Here is a 21,273-nt window from a genome sequence, read left to right on the forward strand (position 1 = left end):
TTGGTTTGTGAATTGGATTATAATCCAATTCAACTTAACTAAGTGTTAACAAATAAATATGTATGTGTATATATAGATCTGAAAGTAAATAAGGAATTTATTTTTAAAAAAATTATTATAAAAATAGTTAAAGGAAAGTATAAGAAATTATTATTAAATGAAAAAAAGATAAAATAGTAAAGATTATATTGTTGAATTTGGGAATGATAGAGTTGAGATGGATTACCATTCAAAAATCAAACGAATTATCTACAACACAATTCGTACTTTTTCGACTTGTTCTCTAGTATTTGGAAATCCAAAGGGCTCTAACTAATCAAATTCGAATAAAATTGGCTCCCTAAGAGACCTTATTCTCCAAATCGTGAATTTTATTTATTTACAGACACTCGAATCGAGACCTTCTTTCAGATGATCATGCACGAATTGTCAGGACCAATCCATATTGATTCGACACACCTCGTATTTTACCTTGGTGATTATAATCTATCAGTACTACTTGATTCACGAAAACGTAGCTCATTAATAATAAATCTAAGGGCGTGCGGTTTCAAATTGGCTTCCACTAGCGTCAAAAAGACGACCGAATCGATTTAGTCTATGGCTTCCGTGATCCTTTATTTTTATTTTTTATTATTTAGGGGAAAATGTATCCCGTCCGTGATCTGACCGAAGATATTGTCAAAACTTTGCAGAAATCAATCGAAAAGCTCAAATGGCTGCACATGTGGAGGGAAAGTCATCAACCCGATAAAGATCTCCCGCCCTCTCTCTCTCTCTAATTGTCTCTGTCTGGTCCTGCCAATGGCTGCGTTGCCGGAGGAGCTGCTGCCGTACAGAATACTGGCGGCGGCGGAGAGCGACACGGCCCCCGCCAGCTCCTCCTCCTCCGACCCCACGGATGCAGTCATCTTCGTCGGGATATGCCTGGTGCTGGGAATCGCCTGCAGGCAGCTTCTCCGCGGCACTAGAGTCCCCTACACCGTCGCCCTCCTCATTCTCGGCATTGCTCTTGGATCCATAGGTTTATCTCTCCCCTCTCCTCCTCTCCCCACTACTTTCCACTTCACTAGCCTCACGGAGCTGCTTCCCGGACAGAAGCGGCGAAGCTCGATGGAGAAATCCCGCTCTGTTTCTGTTCTGTATGTTCGAATTTTTTGCAACGAAACTTACAAATTAGGTAAGTAAAGCGTCGATCTTCAGCTAAAAGAAATCTTTTTCTACTATCAATCATCTATTAAGCTCACGAGTCAAATTGTAAAGTCAACAACTTCTCCGACTATCTCAAGTTTGTGTTATCGTTGGATGGATTCATCCCTCTTCTCTGCTGCAAATGAATCTGATTCGCTGCTATTTGATCATTTTGGGTTGATTTCGTGCCCTGTGCTCGCTCACTAGTTTTGTTCACTCAACTGCTGTCTCTGACGAACCTGAGGGTCCCGCCAGATTGATTGAAACAACACTGTTCAAGAGTTGCAGTTTCCGGGTTGAGCGGTACCCATAAATACATTCCATTCAATCAAGAAAATAAAAGCTGGGTATCCCTTGTTTGATTGCACCTTGTTCTAATTATTGTGTTGGAATATATGTGACAGTTATGGCTAAGTCAAAGTATAGTCTTTCGTTTCATATCTAGCATGGTGTTCTTGTCATCGACAGGTTTCCAAATCTATTCTAACTGTTATATCACTTATCCATTGGATTGAAAAGTGATGCATCTTGGAGAGTTACACCCTTAAATTGTTTCATGTCGAGGTCATCCGATATTATTAGCCAACAGATAATCTGAGTCCACTCGTGCACGTGGACTCAGTTGAAGTTAATTATCGTCCAGCAAAATCCTCTTCCTTATTCAGTGGTGCCTCTCAAGTTGCGAATTTTAACGGTGCAGTTGCTTCGCCAGCCTGATTTCTTAACTGTAAATGAAATTCTGTTCTCATTATACTCGAAAGTAAAATCTGTAACATTTCATGTGAATCCTTGACATTTTTTGCGGGTAACTTCAGCGAGATGGTTCTACTGTGGAATTAGTTGTAAGCAATGTTAAATTTCATTTTCATGTGCCTAGAAGGTTGCGTCTAATGGTGAAGGCCCCTATAATCCTTCTATCTGTGCACATATTTTTTTGTCTCTTCGATTTATCCTGATGGTTGGCAACTCCTGTCTCTAGAAACTTTCAACCATTTTTGTTATCCATCATAATGAATTTGAAACTTTCATGCCATCTATGTAAAGTGATTTATTTGTGAATTTCTGCTAGGGCTTTTCTCTTGTGATTTTTTCCCAGTTTATTCTGTCAAGTGACATTCATTCTCTCTGGATGTGCAGAATATGGTACTCACCATCATCTGGGAAAAATAGGGGATGGTATTCGTATCTGTAAGTTCCTTCTTTTTTTTTCCTTTTTTCCCCCCTTACATTTTAAAAGTATCTTTTGAGATTACGTGCCCTAAAGCAACTCTTTGGTTTTTTTTGACAAGTTTGACACATTATTTCTTTTACCTGCTTTGACTGAAACTTTGGAACCATTTGACCATTACGGATTACAGGGGCAGGAATTAATCCTGACCTACTACTGGCGGTTTTTCTTCCTGCTCTTCTCTTTGAGAGTTCATTTGCAATGGAAGTGCACCAAATAAAGGTATTCCACTTTAGTTCCTTGTTCATCTTTCCAGTCCATGTTATAATTTGAAACATTTCAGATATCACATGGAACGCTTTTTTCTTCTTTTGTTTATGTCCAGAGATGTATTGCACAAATGATCTTACTTGCAGGTCCTGGTGTATTGATTTCGACTCTCTGTCTAGGAACTGCTCTGAAGGTATCTGAATTATTTTTAGCTGGACAGTTGCAAGGAAGAGTTTGTGCCTGTAACTACTTTTTTCTCAACTGCTCCAGCTTACTTTCCCATACAAGTGGAATTGGAAAACCTCATTATTGCTTGGAGGACTTCTGAGTGCTACCGATCCAGTGGCTGTTGTCGCTCTCTTGAAAGAGCTAGGTGCAAGCAAAAAGTTGAGTACGATAATTGAGGGGGAGTCCTTGATGAATGATGGGTACATATTTGCTGTTTATGGTTCAAGTCTTTTCAATTCAGATAGACATATTTTTATTGTTTTAAAAATATATCAGGTCCTTCCTAATCAGATTAAACTCACATTTCACAATGTTAATTGGGTTCATCTCATCCTATACATTTTAAGTTTTTCTCCCCCTGATTTTGCATCACTTCTATGTCCAGGACAGCAATTGTGGTTTTTCAGTTATTTGCCAAGATGGTCCTCGGTGAGAGCTTCAATTGGGAAGCCATATTAAAGTTCTTGGCACAAGTCTCGCTTGGGGCGTATGTACCTTTCACTTTTAACCAAGAAAGCAATCCCATTGTCACAGGCTACTTTTATGTAAAATTGTCTTCCTGATGTCACTTCTCCTGATTCAGTGTAGGATTTGGACTTGCTTTTGGAATAGCATCAGTCTTGTGGCTCGGTTTTATTTTCAATGACACAGTCATAGAAATTACTTTGACACTAGCTGTGAGCTATATTGCTTACTTCACTGTAAGTTCCTCATTGTTATTGCATCTATATTAGTTCAATTAGTTCTTTTGACTTGTGTTGATTCTGTTAGTTACTTTTCCACTGACTACAGTTTATTCTTCTGTAAATTTTGCTTGCCCTTTGTGCTGTGTTGGGTAGGATGTTATGGTTTCTCTATGTGACTGTCTGGTGAGTTCAGTGAGAATCCGTATGAAGTAAACAGCATGATGCATGGGTTATTAGCAGTTAGATTATATATCAAGAATGATAGAATTACAGATAATGACTTTTGTCAGTTGATTGCGGCCTTTCCTTAGTTTGACCAAAGACAATGTATCCCCATAATTGAAACTTATAGTTTTTCCTTCTAAGAACTATGGGGTTGGCCACACTCAATACCATGGCATTTTGCTGAAAAAAAACAGACTATCACACTATCGCCCTTGGAAATCATGATAATCAAGACATGCCCATCCATTTGCAACTTCAGCACTGGAGAATAAAAAGTTTTACCTCTATTTGGTTTCCCCGTCTATCCTCCTTAGGAGATAATTGGTTTGGAAATTGATTCAACCAGGACATGAACAAAAGTATAGCTAGATGCACGTGTCAAGCCTTCCATTTGGTGCACACAAAGCAGATATGTGTGAGCAAATGGAAATAATAGAAATATATAGATCATTTATGGCTTTGTTGGGCCACCCTCACTTCTCGTGATCTGCCTGTATTAGATTAAAGATAGAAGACAAACTCAGTTAAAACATATTATTTGTTTCCAGCTTGCACCGACTCCATCTGTTGGTCCTCCTAGTTTGCTGTTTTGTTTGTTTGAATTTCTCGATCTGCATATATGTTATTTTAATGATTAAAAAACCATAATGTTATATGCTCTCATAGGACCTTTATCGAGAATGGTCTTTCAGTCAATGTTCAGAAAACTTACAGAATTTCGTCTTCATGGTAGGCTCAAGAAGGGGCTGATGTGTCTGGTGTTTTGACTGTGATGACTTTAGGAATGTAAGTTCACCTGCCTCAATTTATTCTAATAAACCAGCGAATAGTATCTTTGGATTGACCTCCTGTTGGCAGGTTCTATGCTGCAGTTGCAAAAACGGCCTTTAAGGGTGAAACTCAACAAAGCTTGCATCACTTTTGGTACCCATCTAAGCTCTAAAAATTAGCAGACTCATGGTTTTGGTCATGCATTCTTGGGCATATGGTTAGGTTATTTTCTTGTGAGAAAGCATAAACTATTTCAAATGTTGATGGAGCCATATCTGCTACGGAATGATAACAATAAATCTTGCTCTGCACATTATGGAAAAATAACTGGAGACAACTACTTAATTTTTCTTAACATGAAGCACATGGCAGATAGGAAGAGATGAACTATCAATATCATCTATTGATTTAACTTTCTAATGTATGCTTTTCTGGCATTGTTAACAGTTAGGTGTGATCCATGTTAGATTATAAACTTGCCCTTCTCTTCCCATTTAACCCTGTTAAGTTTCTTTTCTTGCCTGCTGCCTTACTTTTCAGGGAAATGGTCGCTTACATTGCTAATACATTGATATTCATTCTGAGGTATTCCTTGCTTAGCTACTTGATTTCTAGCTATATAATTTCGGCATAATTATATATTAACTTTCAGACAAAAGTGTGAAAGCATACTTAATAGCTTATTATTTACATGTTGCGTGTTTCTATTATGCAATCTGTTTCATCAATAATTTATAATAAAACGCAGAAGATCAGTGATTGGAGAATTTTCTCTCAATGACTATCATAGGGCAATATGTTTGGTTCCTTGTTCCCCCCACTTTGGGCCTGAAGAGACATATATTTAAGCTGACTAGCTTTGTATTCTTTGATAAATGTGTTAGATATTAGAATCATTTGAAGAAAGAACCATGTTTATCACTGTGATGCCATACTGATGCCACGGGTGCTTGATATTTTTTCTTAATGATTGTTTAGCTTTTAGGAGATGTGATGAATCACAAACCTTAGTGATGTTACTATATTTTGCTTTTGCAGTGGAGTAGTTATTGCTGAAGGTGTTCTCAGCCATGGTGACGTCCTCACTCGGGGTAATCCTTTGCCTTCTTTTCTTCATCCTAAAATTGAAGCTGCAGCTGATTTAGATTTCTTTCGTCTTTATGTTGGATGGAACATATTTCTTGACTCATGATTTTTACTTTTCTTTTTGGGTCTTGCTTATTGTTATTGTCAAGCATTATCCACTTGATATATTACACTGCACATCTTTTCAGGATCTTCGTGGGCATACCTCATTCTTCTTTATGTTCTCGTCCAAGCATCTCGTCTCATTGTTGTTTCAGTACTTTTTCCCTTGCTTCGCTACTTTGGCTATGGTTTGGATTGGAAAGAAGCAACAATTCTAACATGGTCGGGATTGCGAGGGGCTGTTGCTTTGTCTCTCTCATTATCAGTCAAGGCAAGTCCTTTTGATTTGGCTATTTCCATCTTGATCACTTTTCCTGGCATGCCATCCTTACGTTATTTTAAGTGTCCTGTTTTTACATGTTTCCTCTTTTCTGGTAAAGCATTTCTTTTCATTTGTTCCCATAGAAATGGTATGTATAGTCATCTCAATTATATGAATTTCAATGCTACATAGTGATAGTTAGCACTTACCATATTTTGGAACTTATTTGACGTATCTTACATGGGAAGATGCCTTCTTTCAGTACAACTGTTAGTTGTACTGGATTTTCTTTTACATGCATCAAAGTTTTCCAAAATCAGATTTTCTTTTACATTCGTCAAAGTCTTTCAAAATCATTGTGTTTCTAACAAGCAAAAATGAAAAATAAAGGGGACAAAGTTTGTGTTTGGGTATCCTTTCATGGTTTCAAAGTTCTTACATGCAAATCTTATGCTGCAACATCTGCTCCTTTTGTTGAAGTAAAGGCCCATCGGCTGCAACTATGCATCTATTTATATTCATCACATTCCATGCCATTCTGCTGAACCATTCGGGCCTTAGGTTGATCTTTATCAGTACTTCTTTGAAGCCAATAGGATTCTACTTTGTACATGTATATGCAAGCAGGCACTAAATATTTTTCAGTTTGTTAATAAGTATGCGGATGATGTCCTCAGCGTCTTTGCATTTTTGTGTCTTAATTTTGATTATTCTCTGTTCCTCATCACCATGTCATCTAGCGCTCCAGCGACAGCTCAACGTCCCTCAGCTCTGACACAGGCACTCTGGTACGTCAAAACAGGCAGAAAAAACTGAATCTAATACTTAGTCCTTATTGATATATGGCACTAAGGACCTTCTCTAATGCAGTTTGTCTTCTTCACCGGTGGAATCGTCTTCTTGACACTGATCATAAATGGCTCAACCACGCAGTTTGTTTTGCACCTTCTAAATATGGATAAGCTATCGGCAGCTAAGGTTAGTTTCAAAGTCATTCTCAAAAAAATATTTCCATTACAGGCTCATTCAGAAAGATGTTTTCAACTATAACTTAAAGTGTGGCCTAAAAAAGGAAACAAACTATATCCTAAAGTTTCCTGTTGAGTGATGACAGAGGCGAATATTGGAGTTCACAAAATATGAAATGCTGAATAAGGCCCTTGAGGCTTTTAGTGATCTTGGAGATGATGAAGAACTTGGACCTGCTGACTGGCCAACAGTGAAAAGGTATATCACGAGCCTTAGTAATTTGGAAGGAGAACGTGTGCATCCTCACACTTCAGATGAAACTGATGGGAGTCTCGACCATATGAATTTGAAAGACATACGAATACGATTGTTAAATGGTGAGTTTGATATTCATCTATCAAATATTTTGCTCTTTTTTTATTTCTATCATAATGTGTGTATATATATATATATATATATATTTTTTTTTAATAGTAGTGTATCCAGCACAGAGTCTCCCCTTTCATAAGAACATTTAATTTGGATCTCTTCGCACCCTAATGTTGCGAAACTTTCTCCAAATATTTAATGTGGTTGAATTAGTTTTGGCATCTTTCTTTCAGGTGTCCAAGCTGCTTACTGGGAAATGCTTGATGAAGGAAGAGTTGCACAAAGTACTGCAAACATTTTGATGCAGTCTGTGGATGAAGCCATTGACTTGGTCTCCCATGAACCTTTATGTGATTGGAAAGGTTTAAAAGATAATGTTAATTTCCCGAGTTATTATAAGTTCCTGCAATCTGGCATTTTCCCACGAAAATTGGTGACATATTTCACTGTGGAGAGGTTGGAGACTGCATGTACTATCTGTGCTGCATTTCTTCGTGCCCACAGAATAGCACGCTCTCAGCTCAATGACTTTATAGGTGAGCATGGTCTTCAGTTACTGTGTCTCTATATCATAATTTCCTATCACTATTTGTCTCTTTATTTCGCTATAAAACAGAATAGTCCTCTTCCAAAAGGATCCCATTTATTTCCTGTCTATTTTTTTAAATATAAAATTGTGTTCGCAGAATTGATGGACCGGCTAGAATGCCAGTATTAGGAGTAATGCATTTTATGTTCCTTTATAGCTCATAAAGAAGATGTCTATACCCTTGCCGAAGGATATGATTTAAGAAAAGATGCTTAGACCCGCCAACTCAGATGATCTATTATCCTTTCCCTGCTTGATTAAAGTTTTGATATCTTGTACATCCTCTTTACCTTTAGGTGATAGTGATGTCGCCTCTATAGTGATCAATGAAAGTGAGGCAGAAGGAGAAGAAGCAAGGAAATTTCTGGAAGATGTTCGTCTGACATTCCCACAGGTCCGTGGACGTGACCATCCTAGTGGGATTATCCTCTATCACATTTCAAGATTTCTTGTTTTGAACTGATTTTTGTTTTACCAGTATGTACCTGAGGTATAATCATCTGAGTAATTGTCTCTAAACATATATTTCCATGCAAATCTGATGAGTATGTTTTGGCACCTTCCCAATTTCAGGTTCTTCGTGTAGTTAAAACAAGGCAGGTTACTTATTCAGTGCTAAACCACTTAATCAGTTATGTACAAAATCTTGAGAAAGTTGGGATACTAGAAGAAAAGGAAATGATTCATCTTCATGACGCTGTCCAGGTAAATTTTCCACAATGTTTTTCTCTCAACATAACATCGGGGTATATTAAGTCTCCGTGACATTCTACTGCTCACATAACAAAGTTTTCTGTGTCTTGTGTTTGACATAGACTGACTTGAAGAAGCTACTAAGGAACCCCCCTTTAGTTAAGATCCCCAAAATAAGCGATTTGATTAGTATACATCCATTGCTGGGGGCCCTTCCATCTACTGTTCGTGAACCACTTGTAGGTTCCACCAAAGAGATAATGAAACCACGGGGTCTGACGCTTTACAAGGAAGGATCCAAGCCAAGCGGTTTTTGGCTTATTTCAAACGGAGTTGTCAAGGTAGTTAGATTTGGCATTAGTTTGACATTGTATTCACTTCTGCTGCTTTTAAATCTGCTTCTAAGGCGTTACAAACATTTTGATTGTGATTTTGCAGTGGACGAGCAAGTGTATAAGAAATAAGCACTCTCTGCACCCGACCTTTACCCATGGCAGTACTTTGGGCCTGTATGAAGTGCTAAGTGGAAAGCCCTATATCTGTAACATGGTCACTGATTCTGTTGTACTGTGCTTCTTTATTGAGAGCGAGAAGATACTGTCAATGCTTAAATCAGATCCATCAGTGGAAGATTTCCTGTGGCAGGTAACTGTTTGGAGATTCTACATTCGATGAACTGCAATTCAACGTATCTCCGTGCATGAATGTGGACAAGATGTTTTATTGTTTGCAGGAGAGTGCCATTGTTCTTTCTAGACTCTTGCTCCCTCAGATATTCGAGAAGATGTCTATGCAAGAACTGAGAGCTCTTGTTGCGGAAAGATCTACGATGACCATATACCTCAGAGGAGAAACTATTGAGACAACTCCACATTGCATTGGATTCCTGTTAGATGGATTCATCAAAGCCCAAGGAATTCAGGAAGAACTTATCACGTCACCAGCAGCTTTGTTGCCTTCTCATTGCAATTTCAGCTTCCGAAGCGCTGAAGCATCAGGTAGCAAAATCTTCTAGCTAATCACAGCATATCATACTTTACCTTTTCGTGCATAAAGAGGCAAATTCTGGCAAATCTTAGTTTATGAGAAATATTTATGCTCCTTGGATTGTTGGGCAGAAATGATCCTTCATCTGCCAAATATATATGAAGTAGATATTAGATTTAAAATCTAAGGAAACATGAAGACAAAATTTGGGAGTCACTGCTGATGCTGTTTATTCTCTGATCATGGATTTCTGTCAGGGGTTAGGACCGCGAGTTTCATGCATCAAGGAACAGCATACTTAGTGGAAACTCGAGCAAGAGTCATTGTCTTCGACGTTGCAGCATTTGAAGCAGACAATGTTCTCCAGAGAAGGTCTTCCTCGTTCAAACACCAGTCGGTTGATCACCCTCTCAGAACCGTAAGCAGAGAGCACGGTGGTCTCATGAGCTGGCCTGAGAATTTCTACACGGCGAGGCAACATAAACTGAAACACGAAGAAAGTAGGAACAAGCAAATGAACTTGTCCGAGCGAGCAATGCAGCTGAGCATATATGGTAGCATGGTAAGTTCAGCAATATTTTTCGTAAGTTTTTTTTATTTTTCTTTAAAGAGGAGTTAGGTGATAAAACTGCATCATGGATGCTCAAGTTAGAAACTCTCTTGATCATTTAAAGTTCACTGCTAATTCTCTCCTCATTATTCGTATCTCCCTTCTTTTGGATTAATCTTCTTACAGGAGGATGTGCGGTATCGGGGCAGAAGCTTCATCCGTATCAATCAGTCCAAGACTTCACACAGCTTGTCGTATCCAAGTGTCCCATCACATCACGGTCGCACCCTTGTCTCTGTCAGGTCGGAAGGGTCTGCCACTGCAACTGCCACCTCCAGAACCATGCCAAGTAGGACCAGCCTCGGCATGAGGGAGTTTAGCCAGCAAGTCCTTCCTAGGCCCCAACCTCACAGTGCAGACAGGAGAGAGATTTCCGCAGGCAATGATGATTCGAGTGATGAATCAGGCGCCGATGAGGTTATAGTACGGATTGATTCACCCAGTCGACTCTCCTTCCGTCAGGCTTCTTGAAGTGGTCTGGTATCCTGAACCCCGCTGGTTTAAATTTTATGATCTGTTTTCTTTCGCGCTCTCATTTATGATGTGCGCTTCTATGAGTGTAAAAATCATCTGCATTTTCTGCTGCTCTGCTTGTATAAAAGAACTACCACCACAGAACCATTGACGAATCAATAAGAAGAGAGCATCGAGAAAAATTCAATGAAGCATCGATAACACTTGCATTGCCAAAATCGGTCTGAAGATCATTCGCCTTTTCCCTACTTCTATTCCCTGGTTTGCATTTGTGTTGAACTAAAATAACCATGCTTATCTCTGTGTTCATGAAGTCTACAAATATACTGTCATCTCGCGCTTGTGCAACTGTAGGATGTTAGGCTCTAGTCTTTTATACAAATAAAGAATCAGATTGATTGGATTCAATGATTGTCGCTTTCATAACCCAGCCCTTTTATTTGATCACAACTTTGGCCAAATATCGAACCTAACCAGAGGGTGGATGCCCTATACACGGCACTAGATTTCAGGTTTTACTCTCACAATCCTGTAAAGGATAATTCATGTCTCAGTCATATTTTATGTTCCTCTCTGTATGGTCTATTCAAGCTTGCTTTTCCCAATTACTGCTTTGGCCGGAAAACATATATCACTTGATAATGTGGCAACACAATCAGCTGAAATCTGGAGAACATCGTATACATACTAGAATATGGTCGTCGTAAAACCGAAGAATACTGTCGCTTACATACACGAGCAAGTGTTGATTCCCACATGGAATTCCCTTGTAATATACTAGAAATAACAAGAGACCAATCGAACTTGCGACAGTATCTCCCATACTAATAACCTGCATCTATGTAATTCCTATAACTCCCTATCGCAACTTTCTACAGTCTAAATGCCTATTTGTTACTCCACCGCAGGGGGGAAAAAAATACTATTTGTTACAACCCCGAACAAGAGACAATGAGACCTCGTCACCTTTTATTCACGCCTCATAGAGCATTCCCACTTCAATTCGCTGCTGTAATGGGACCCCGAGAGCAGGGAGAGCTGATCTGCAGTTGCTATGCAAGACCTCGTAGAATGCAAGCAAGACCTTATCGAACCACCCACCATTAGGACCCACGTAGAAACGGGTCTTCCCTCGGACATGGACCACACCTTGACGCGTTGCCTCTTCTATTTCGGAAACTTCCCGCTCAACCTCCAGAGGATCAGAGGACAACTCAAAGTTTGACATGCTCCTCAAATGGGCCTGCAAACAGCTCATGACTTGGCCTACAATTTCGTCCCCCTCGTGATTGAGCGAGTCTGCATACCCGTATTGGATCACACATCCATACAACCCCTTGAGTCCAAGCTTCTTAACTACAATCCTCTCATGTGAGGCTACCTTCGGGACCAACAAGTACTGGAGGGTAGTAAAGATCGTGACCTTGTGGAGAGACCTCATGTTCTTGATGTAGTGCCCGAGGATCGGCGTCAACCCATCCTGGATATTCGTATAGAAGAAGCACAAGCCTGGGACCCTCTGAACACCAGGATCAGATAACAGGACACCAAGTCTCTCGAGATCAATCTTGTGGGTGAGCTCATACTCTATCTTCCTCTGCCTCCCATAGAACCACCCAAACATGATGAAGGCAAGGATGATTGATATTGCGAAGGGGATCCATCCGCCTTCATGGATCTTCGTCAGGACCGCACTGACATAAACACCCTCCATGACGAAGTATACCATGAAGTAGAGAGCGACGAGGACTGCCGGTGTCCGCCATATAGTGATCATAACAAGGGTCAGGAGTACAGTCGTGATGAGCATGACTAGACTTACAACAACACCTGAAACAATAAATGATTTACCGATTAATTGACTCTAATACAAGACCGAACACATATTATAAGTCGTCTCCCTAATTATGAAAACTGAAAACTGATTTGTCACAGAACCTAATGAATGAAGCATGAAGGAGAATTAGTTTCAATACCAAAAGCATTCCCGATGTCCTTCCCATCTCCAAAGATAAGAATGACTGCGACACAAAGAACCATGAGGATGTAGTTGATTTCGGGGGAGTAAACCTCGCCCTCATTGCTCGAGGATGTGTGAACCACCTTGACCCGAGGAAAGTAATCCAGTACAACAGACTGCTTGATCACGGAAAAGGTCGCTGAGATCAGCGATTGGCTCGCCACAATGGCTGCCAAAGTGGAAATGATGAAGATCGGCCAGTAAATGCTGTGAGGAATGAACTTGTAGAACCCATCGTCGTGATCGAGAGGGTGCTTGATTAAGTAGGCAGTCTGACCGGCATATGTAAGGATCAATGATGGGTAAATAGTGAACAAGAATGCTATCTGTGCAGAAAAGACTATTTGTTAGAAATGATTGATGAAGGAGAATCGAAAACAAAGATTAAGTAGAGGGAAATATCAGTTGCCTGAATGGAAGCTCTATTGAAGTGTCCAAGATCTGCAAACAATGCTTCTGAACCTGATTACAAGGAGAGTCCACATCAATAAATAGTATTTATATAGACTAACAGCTAAACGGAATCAGATTAAAAAAATAAAACTTAATAGTTTCATTTTATGATCATTCCATCTTCCTCTTCATAAGATACAGGAAAAATCAAAAGATGTGTCAAAAATTATCTAAAGCAGGCTCTACGAATCCATTGTTCATAAACTGCATGATGATTTCCGTTTCCGATGAGATGACCATCTAAATGCATGCTTACCTGTAATACAGAGCACGGTGCCCCCAAGTGAAAGCCAGCCGTTCTTCCCATTCCTCATGAAGTAACGCACGATGTAGACAGGAGACAGGGCCTTGAATATGCCCGGGTAATTCTTTATGATGCTATAAATTCCAACGAGCGGAGTGGACAGAGTCCATGCCCCCATGATAGGAGAAAACATGAAGCTCACTTTAGAGGTCCCAAACTTTTGGAGAAGGAACAGCACAATCAGAACTAATGCTGAGAGAGCTTCCACTAGAGCTGCAATAGCAAATATATGGAGTCTGTCAAAGAGAGCTTCTATAACGTTCGACAGACAACAGGACCACCACCTGTGTTACATTTTCTAAGAGCTTAATCACATATATGAAGGCATGGTAAAGGACTTGCAAATCAACACAAACCGACATAATTTTTTTTTTCTTTTTTTTTTTGCTTAGAACAGTAATCTCTGAGTTCTTCCTACTCTTCGACTTTTTAAAGAACGCATTGACTAAGCAGATCTACAAGGACAAGAACTACCTGTGGTCTCTCTACTTCTGCTCATTCTCTGGCCCAACTAATATCATTTCGAAGCATAGAAGAGGTAATAAGTTTCTGTACTTACACTTGCTGACTACTGACCGGAAAGGTGTCCTCAGTCCATCAATTGCTGATAGCACTGTAAACAAATCCCCCCAAAAAGAAATGAAAAACTTAATGTATCAAACATGGTTTCCAGGAAAGAATAGAATACAAGGAATAATAGGGAAGAAATTTCGAACAGCCACTGACCGGAAATTGCAGGGGTGAGGATACCATCTCCGATAAGCATGCACATGCCCAACATAGCAATAAACAGGAGTACTCTTCTAGCAACTATGCTCCTTTCGAAGAATTTCGCAAGCCTAGTTTGCTTTTCAGCAGGCAGGGTATTCCTTAAGATATTCGAGTTGGAATCTACACGTTTGGACTTGAGAATTCCGATGTTCATATTCCTACAGAGTAGCGAGTATAATGCAAATGTCCCACCTGCCCGTGTTTGAAAAGAGACCATCTTGAGATAAACTTGCATTAAAAATATATATGCGGGAACTAGCAAGGACGGAAGACAAATGGATTATCACAAAAGTGATATGTAACAATCAGATGGTACATAATATGCAAACCCAAGAAAGTCGGAAACAAATGCAGGCAACTAACTTATGAACACTGTGTCGGATTAACATAAGTCGCAAGACAGATATGTCGTATATGGATAGGGAGATATACCTTCGCCCTGATCATCGGCATTGAGAGCTACACAAGTATATTTAACGACACCGATGAGAGTGAGAGTCCAAAACATGATACTGTATACTCCCAAGTAGTCTTCCTCTGTCGGAGACGTCAATGGCATCGATGGATACACGTAAAGAGGAGACGTGACGAGGCCCCCGAACACGACTCCGAGCGTCTTGTATGCGAGTAGCAGCGTCCCCCATCTACTCTTTCCCTGACGTAACTTTTCCACAATTTATCAAATTTATGAAGAAGCGGAAACACACAGAATGTGGGAGAACAGTACAACCAACGACCGATGCAAAGTTTTTCAGACAACAGAAAAGGTTCTTCATTCCCAGCCAGAAAGCTTAACTCTTTTTCATTGCACCCAAGAAATTGACCAAAACAAATCGTCGCGACAGCTGACAATGGCGGCGAGAACACAGAGCAAGACTCAATATACACAGCGGAACGCTCGAAATCGCAATGCCCACAATCGAGGAGTAAGGACAGGGACATGGAGAGAGAGAGAGAGAGGGAGAGCATCCCATGATGCATGTTAGAATGTAAGAGTACGCATGACTGATCCCCAACACGACAAAACAGAGGATTAGAAGGTGTTTACCGTCTGCTCCCCGGCGATTGGAGCCAGGCCGCCGCGGGGAAGGAGGAGGTGGCCGTTGACGGGCGGATCAATGGAGACCTCGAACTGGGTCGCGGCCGGCTCGGTGATCCCGCAGCCGCCGGATACGTCGCGCCGAGTCGCGCCCGACATTGACGGGGAAACAGAGCAGCAGGGGGAACAGAGAGGAGCCCCCACTTCACTGCTCTTCCTTATCAAAGCTGACACGGAAGAGGGGAGAGAGCGAAAGGCAATTTGCGTTTTTGGTCTTCAACGGGGGCTCCGTTCTCGGCGCTGTCTCTGCTCTGTTTATATGGACGATGAGATTTGTTGGAGAGAGGAAGTGTTTGCAGTTCAAACGCATGGGATTGGGGAAAACACATATCACCCACGACCACAAGTACAACACGCGCACACGTGATATGATACGACATTTATATATACTGGGTTTTTGCCAGATATAAGATAGATTTGTGAAAATAATTCACAATATAAAATCTCAACAAAATATATCTCAAGCTAGATTTTTTGCGTAAAATTATTTTTCAGACTAACCCATAATTTTTACAAACCTTTTTTTTTTTTTTGAAAGAAAATAAGGAATATCATTGCAATTGAATATGCAAAGGAAAATGATAATGCTTACTTAAATCTCTTTCCATTAGCAAATTATCCTTTCGCAGGTCTATTATTTTAAATAGCTCGCACATTCTTCAGCTTGCTCTTCCCTTTACACATTTTATGTATAGATATTATTATATGTAGGTATAGTTATATGAAGAAATTGTTATTATGAATATGAATATATGAAAAATTAGGTTATTACTTCCACCAATAGTATTTTTATAAGCATGGTGAGTGTAGTGTGACATTGTACATATTGTTTTGTATCAGTGATCTATTCTTGTTGGTTAAAAGTTACATAATAATGTCCAATGATCGGAGATCCTTTTAGCTTTACCATAATGAATCATTCACAACCTTCGCCAACACATATAGTGGCAAGTTGGTCTAACGAGAATCTGTGCTATGGTTTATGATATTGTTGAGTAGTCCAACCCGCCTCTTTCTTTAAAAAGAAAAAATAGTTTGGATGTATAAGGTTTGATTTTTCCATTCTTCGTATTTTCTATTGGGGCTGTTTTTTATTTACTTCAAGCATTGAGAATGAACTTGTGATTTTATTTGTAAACTTTATTTGTGTTTGTTGCTCTAATGTCTAGCAACACTTGCTTCTTTCTTTCTTTCTCTCTAATTTTCTCTCTAATTTTTATAGATTTCCCCCATTACTGTCAAGGAGAATAAACTGCATTGTCTGCTTGGTTCTGGCTGTACCATAGAAGGTATAGTAGAAATGCTGATGGCCAAGAACTCTTCGAGCCTGAGGTGCTGCAACATTTTATTCCCATTGAAGTGTTTAAAGCCATCATGAGGATTTCTATATTCCTCGAGGAAACCTTGATTTGTTGTTGTGGCCCCATGATAGGTGTGGAGTAATGACAGGAAAATTAGCATACGGCTTCATTAGAAGCATAAAGGAGAAGGGGATCAGCAAGAAGGCCATCACCTCACACTGTATAGATCAGTAGGTATGGAAAGTTATTTGGAATATTGATTGCCCTCTTAAGGTAAGAACATATTTGTGGAAAGCTCGCTCAAACATTCTGCCTACCTTTCTTAACCTGGTGAAGAAGGAAGTTCTAAAGCTGGCTATTGTCATTTTAGTGGCGAGGATGAATCAGTTGAGCATGCTTTGCTACTTTATGATTGGAATAGAGGTGTTTGGTTTGCAGGGATGGGTTTAATTATTGAAAAAGAGAAGATTGATAGAGTGAATACCTAGTTGTGAATATGTATTCAGCAGGTGGACTAAGAGGGTAGGAAAGAAGCGCAGAAGGCAAACATGGTCACAAATGAATTCATCAGGACTGTCGAGATGGGAAAGGGCAAGAAGAGACCGCTTCCTGTAACATGAAGAAACACGAAGCTCCTAAGTGGCAGAAACCGGGTGGAAATTTCGCAAAAATAAATTGTGATGCTGCTTTTGATAAGCAATCATTTGAAGCTGGTGTTGGCATAGTGGCTAGGGATGGTGGTGGTTAGCAGATTGGAGGAGATGGCAGGAAGCTAAGAAGCAATTCTACTATAATGGTTAAATGTTTGCAATCCTCAAACGTATCGGATTTAATATCACCATATAGAACAATATTTTGAAAATTTTTGCCGCATAGCACATATCGCATTAATTTCACCACTCAGCACGATATTTTGAAATTTTTTCACGACATAACACAACAAGCATTAATTTCACCATATAGTACAAAATTTTGAAATTTTTTCACCACGTAGAGCAACGTCAGTTTTTCGTCAATTTTTTTAGCTATATGGCGAAAAAATTTCAAAATTTTGTGCAATTTGGTGAAATTGTTGCTTGTTGTGCTATGTCATGAAAAAATTTCAAACTATGGTGCTGAATTGTCAAATTAATACAATGTGCTATGTGGTGAAAATTTTTAAAATATTGTGCTATATGGTGATATTAGCCCTTAGAAGTATTATGCAGGACTCTCACTGATGCTTTGAAGCCTTCCCAGGCGTTGCAACTAGTGGTGGACAATTTACAGACTGCAAGATGTTTTCCTTCAAGTTGCATCTCAGTTTGATGAGGAGATTGTGTGGCTACCCAATACAAGAAGGGAATGTGTCAAGATAATTGGGTTGAACTACCTCCGTTCTCTTTATTCTTGTTGTTAAGCATAGAAAGAGTTGAGGCATCTTCTGATTCTAATTCCTTTGTATATGATCATGGTTGGCTTGGATCAAAATCAATAAAGATGTTTCTGTGAGTGGTAAACAAAAAAAAAACTTGAGTTGAGGGTTTTTCTTGGATTTTTTATAAATTAAAATGAGAGTAAAATGCAGTTTATCCCCTATTCTTTCAGCCTAAAGGCATAATGTCCCTGACCTTTGAAGATTTGCACTTCACCATCCAACCTATTTAAAATGGAGCAAAGTTTACCTTGAACTACTTTGCTCTGTTTTAAATAGGTTGGGTGGTGAAGTGCAAATTTTCAAAGGTCGGGGGACATTCTGCCTCTAGGTTGAAAGGATGGAGGGTAAACAACATTTTACTCTCATTTTAAATGGGGTGATTTCTTACTAATATATATAAAACTAAGGCGCAATGTCGTGGAGGCATCACAAATTCGAAAATAAGAATCATCAGCTCTTCGTTCAAGTGACTTTTTCATTTATATTGAATTGTCGACTCCTCATGCAAATGGTTTTTCCACTTTTATTACATGAATTATACATCTTTTTTTTTTTATGTTACATTCAATGTATAGTGATTCAATTGTCCAGATTAATTGTATAATATCTTTTTCTAATGGATTATTTGTAAAATATCAAAAAATTCAAGAGTTTTCTTGAGAAACGAAAAGTTGCTAATATAAGAAAGGTTTTTAAATAATATAATTATACATGTAACAAAATCCTCTAGATAGGCTCTTTTGAACACATATTATTTATCTATTCCGATTCACTTATTCAGTTATCACCATTTTCATCCTCCCATATGCACAAATATTACCCACTCTTTTTCATTGACGTGCATGTGTTAAAGTACTTTTTCAAGTTAAACTTTTTTTTTTGATAATGCATATCGCAATGCGCGGGCATGCACCTAATTGAGAGAATTTGACAAGCAATGAATTGTCAAAATGGAGCTCTCGTGTATCGTGCGAGTTTTTTCATTATAACTTTAGAAAATAGTAATCAACCTTAGTAATATCAGAGCAAAAAATATAATTGCGACAATTGAATGATACAAAAAATGGTATTATAAAATATATAATACTTCATTAAGGAAAAATTATATGTACAATGAAATTAAAAAGAATAAGATTGCAATTAGAAGAACTGACTAAATCAATTTTTATAAGATTATTATTGTCAAGTAACATTACAAAAATATTATATTTTAAAAAATATATAATTTACACACAATATGAACAATATGTATAATAGACATAATCATTACCTAAAGTATATAAGAGCATACCGAAGTAACAAATAATGGATTGGGTTAAGGTGTAGGGAGTAATAAGAGTGGAAAGATATCCTACCAAAAAAGAAAAAAGAAAAAAAGAGAGTAGAAAAAGATGGTTTTAGAAAATTAATATTCATATTTATATTTATATTATACTTTGTATATTAATGTGGATAAATATTTCATATCTCAAGAAAATATTTTAAATTATCGAGAGAGATTTAATTTTGAAGAAATTCTTATTATAATCCTGAGTATAAATAATGTAAATGAATATTTAAAATTCGTTGAATATAAGTATATTTTGAGGACGTCAATTAGAAGGGACAAAACAATATTAAATAGAGACTTGAACAGTCAATTGATAAAGAATTGAGGATTTACATACAAGCGACTATTGTGGTTTTTTTCATTGCACTTTTCAGCTATTTATATGTATTTATATTTATGATTTCCTCCTCATAATTGACAAGATCGGAAATAATAAACTTTCTCATAATAATCTCAGTCACCGGAATAGTATTTGACAAGTAGAGTAGGACGATGATACATCTCCATCAAAGGAGATATTGTGGCCTGCCACAGGTTTGGTTGTTGATATTTCAAATCAATAGTGAGACAACATCAAATTGGAGTGATGCATCATGTAATCTGTCATGTCAAAAGACTCAGGTGTTGTGATTGTTTGGTAAATTACATGAATCTCCTTTGGAGAAATACTAAACCTTATTTGGAATATATATATATTACATGATTCACCTGTATCGCAATTTATTTTGACTTTTTCTATATTTCAGAGAAAATAAGTTACGTTATTTAGATATCATAATTAAAAGTTAAAACTGATGAAGAACATCTTGATGGACCGGTTGGGAATGGATCATTGTGTTGATGAGGGCTCGAGCTCTGATTTGTAGTGCCTATGTATCCCGTGATCACAGGAATCAGAGCCTTAGACGTATGTAGTTCTAGGTCATCGGAGGTCGGTGGAGGTGTGGCCTGAGTTCAACTATAGAGAGAGCTGATCTGAAGTGGAGAGAGAGAGAGAGAGAGAGAGAGAGAGAGAGAGAGTCGAGTGGAAAGGATCTTGAATAGTGTCGGATCCGAATCCCCCTTCTCATGGGCTTATAGCCTATTTATAGTAATTTGGGCCTGGCCCAAATGATGGTTTGAGCCCGATTGACTCTACTCGAAGCGTAGGTTCATATAAAAAACATTGAACTTTCACCGAAAAGATGATGAACTCATCATCGCCACCAATCACATCCACCAGACCTAATTGGCTTAGCAATAGTAACGAAAGTAAAATTGATTTAATTGTCATTTTCCTTTCCTTTTTCCTTTTGTCTATTCTTTTTGTTTTTTTTTTGGGTGAAATTCCTATGTCTATTCTAGCCAATATTTATCTGTGAAAGCTGACGTTGATATTATGTTGTTTTCAATCAATTAAAGGGGAATATATATATATATTAATCAGCCGTAAATAGAGGCTACATAAATTTAAAACCTAAAATGCCATTACCTACATGCCACCACTGGTCCATTACTAATAAAGCATTTAATTTTACCCAATATATAGATCACAGTATAAGTATAGATCAACAATTTGGCTAGATGCTGCAATTCCCCTTGACCTCTTTTTCTATTTTCAAACTTCTCAATTTTACTTAAAAATCAATGTATTTGTATCAATATATATATATATATATAAATATAAAACCATGTACCTGTCTCTCGCTTAGTCACCTTCCAAAACTAAAACGTGGAGAACCCACGTCATAACTTACAAGTTCTCGCGCACAGCCTCTCTAGCGAAGCCGCATCATTACTTTAACTATATAAATTTTTTTATGATAAAATATGAAATATATGTGGAATATTTGATATATAGTGAATCTATATATCAAGAGTGAAGATCACATACAATCTTACATTATAGGAATATATGT

The 21,273-nt window shown here is 38.4% G+C and overlaps 2 protein-coding genes across 8 annotated transcripts; one reads left to right on the plus strand and one right to left on the minus strand.

Moving 5' to 3' along the window:
- Positions 1-564: 564 nt before the first annotated feature.
- On the plus strand, positions 565-10,898 carry LOC116198028 (sodium/hydrogen exchanger 8). Of its 6 annotated transcripts, XM_031528329.1 has the most exons (24): positions 883-1,024; positions 1,099-1,180; positions 2,329-2,379; positions 2,550-2,641; positions 2,745-2,822; positions 2,900-3,057; positions 3,243-3,344; positions 3,441-3,558; positions 4,502-4,554; positions 4,627-4,692; positions 5,080-5,124; positions 5,578-5,630; positions 5,814-5,998; positions 6,730-6,777; positions 6,860-6,967; positions 7,104-7,335; positions 7,561-7,863; positions 8,213-8,310; positions 8,490-8,621; positions 8,732-8,950; positions 9,048-9,254; positions 9,343-9,607; positions 9,854-10,158; positions 10,333-10,898. In XM_031528329.1, the coding sequence occupies exons 2-24, from the start codon at positions 1,114-1,116 to the stop codon at positions 10,675-10,677; spliced, it is 3,330 nt and encodes a 1,109-aa protein (XP_031384189.1). In that variant the 5' UTR covers positions 883-1,024; positions 1,099-1,113; the 3' UTR covers positions 10,678-10,898. The 6 variants fall into 6 exon arrangements, with proteins under 6 accessions (XP_031384188.1, XP_031384189.1, XP_031384190.1 ...); XM_031528328.1 differs by lacking the exon at positions 1,099-1,180 and having other exon boundaries at positions 565-1,024; XM_031528330.1 differs by lacking the exon at positions 1,099-1,180 and having other exon boundaries at positions 2,543-2,641.
- A 437-nt stretch (positions 10,899-11,335) lies between these two features.
- On the minus strand, positions 11,336-15,658 carry LOC116198029 (probable potassium transporter 17). 2 transcript variants are annotated; one of them, XM_031528335.1, is made up of 8 exons: positions 15,277-15,658; positions 14,661-14,892; positions 14,184-14,420; positions 14,017-14,070; positions 13,410-13,670; positions 13,110-13,162; positions 12,657-13,026; positions 11,336-12,510 (listed from the first exon to the last, which is right to left on the minus strand). In XM_031528335.1, exons 1-8 carry the CDS (start codon positions 15,424-15,426, stop codon positions 11,654-11,656), a joined length of 2,214 nt encoding a protein of 737 aa, XP_031384195.1. In that variant the 5' UTR covers positions 15,427-15,658; the 3' UTR covers positions 11,336-11,653. The 2 variants fall into 2 exon arrangements, with proteins under 2 accessions (XP_031384195.1, XP_031384196.1); XM_031528336.1 differs by having other exon boundaries at positions 11,654-12,510; positions 14,661-14,883.
- Between the last annotated feature and the right edge of the window lie 5,615 nt (positions 15,659-21,273).

Source organism: Punica granatum, chromosome 2 (genome assembly GCF_007655135.1).
Source record: "Punica granatum isolate Tunisia-2019 chromosome 2, ASM765513v2, whole genome shotgun sequence".
In the NCBI taxonomy this organism is placed as follows: Eukaryota; Viridiplantae; Streptophyta; class Magnoliopsida; order Myrtales; family Lythraceae; genus Punica; species Punica granatum.

Bases quoted from the DNA above. Each gene is read 5' to 3' on its own strand.
- LOC116198028 (XM_031528328.1), top strand. From the start codon at position 805: ATGGCTGCGTTGCCGGAGGAGCTGCTGCCGTACAGAATACTGGCGGCG. The intron at 2,380-2,549 runs GTAAGTTCCTTC...TACGGATTACAG, and splicing joins AGGGGATGGTATTCGTATCT to GGGCAGGAATTAATCCTGAC. The intron at 4,693-5,079 runs GTACCCATCTAA...CTTACTTTTCAG, and splicing joins CAAAGCTTGCATCACTTTTG to GGAAATGGTCGCTTACATTG.
- LOC116198029 (XM_031528335.1), bottom strand. From the start codon at position 15,426: ATGTCGGGCGCGACTCGGCGCGACGTATCCGGCGGCTGCGGGATCACC. The intron at 13,671-14,016 runs GTAAGTACAGAA...TTGCTATTGCAG, and splicing joins CCGGTCAGTAGTCAGCAAGT to CTCTAGTGGAAGCTCTCTCA. The intron at 13,163-13,409 runs GTAAGCATGCAT...CCTTGTAATCAG, and splicing joins CACCGTGCTCTGTATTACAG to GTTCAGAAGCATTGTTTGCA.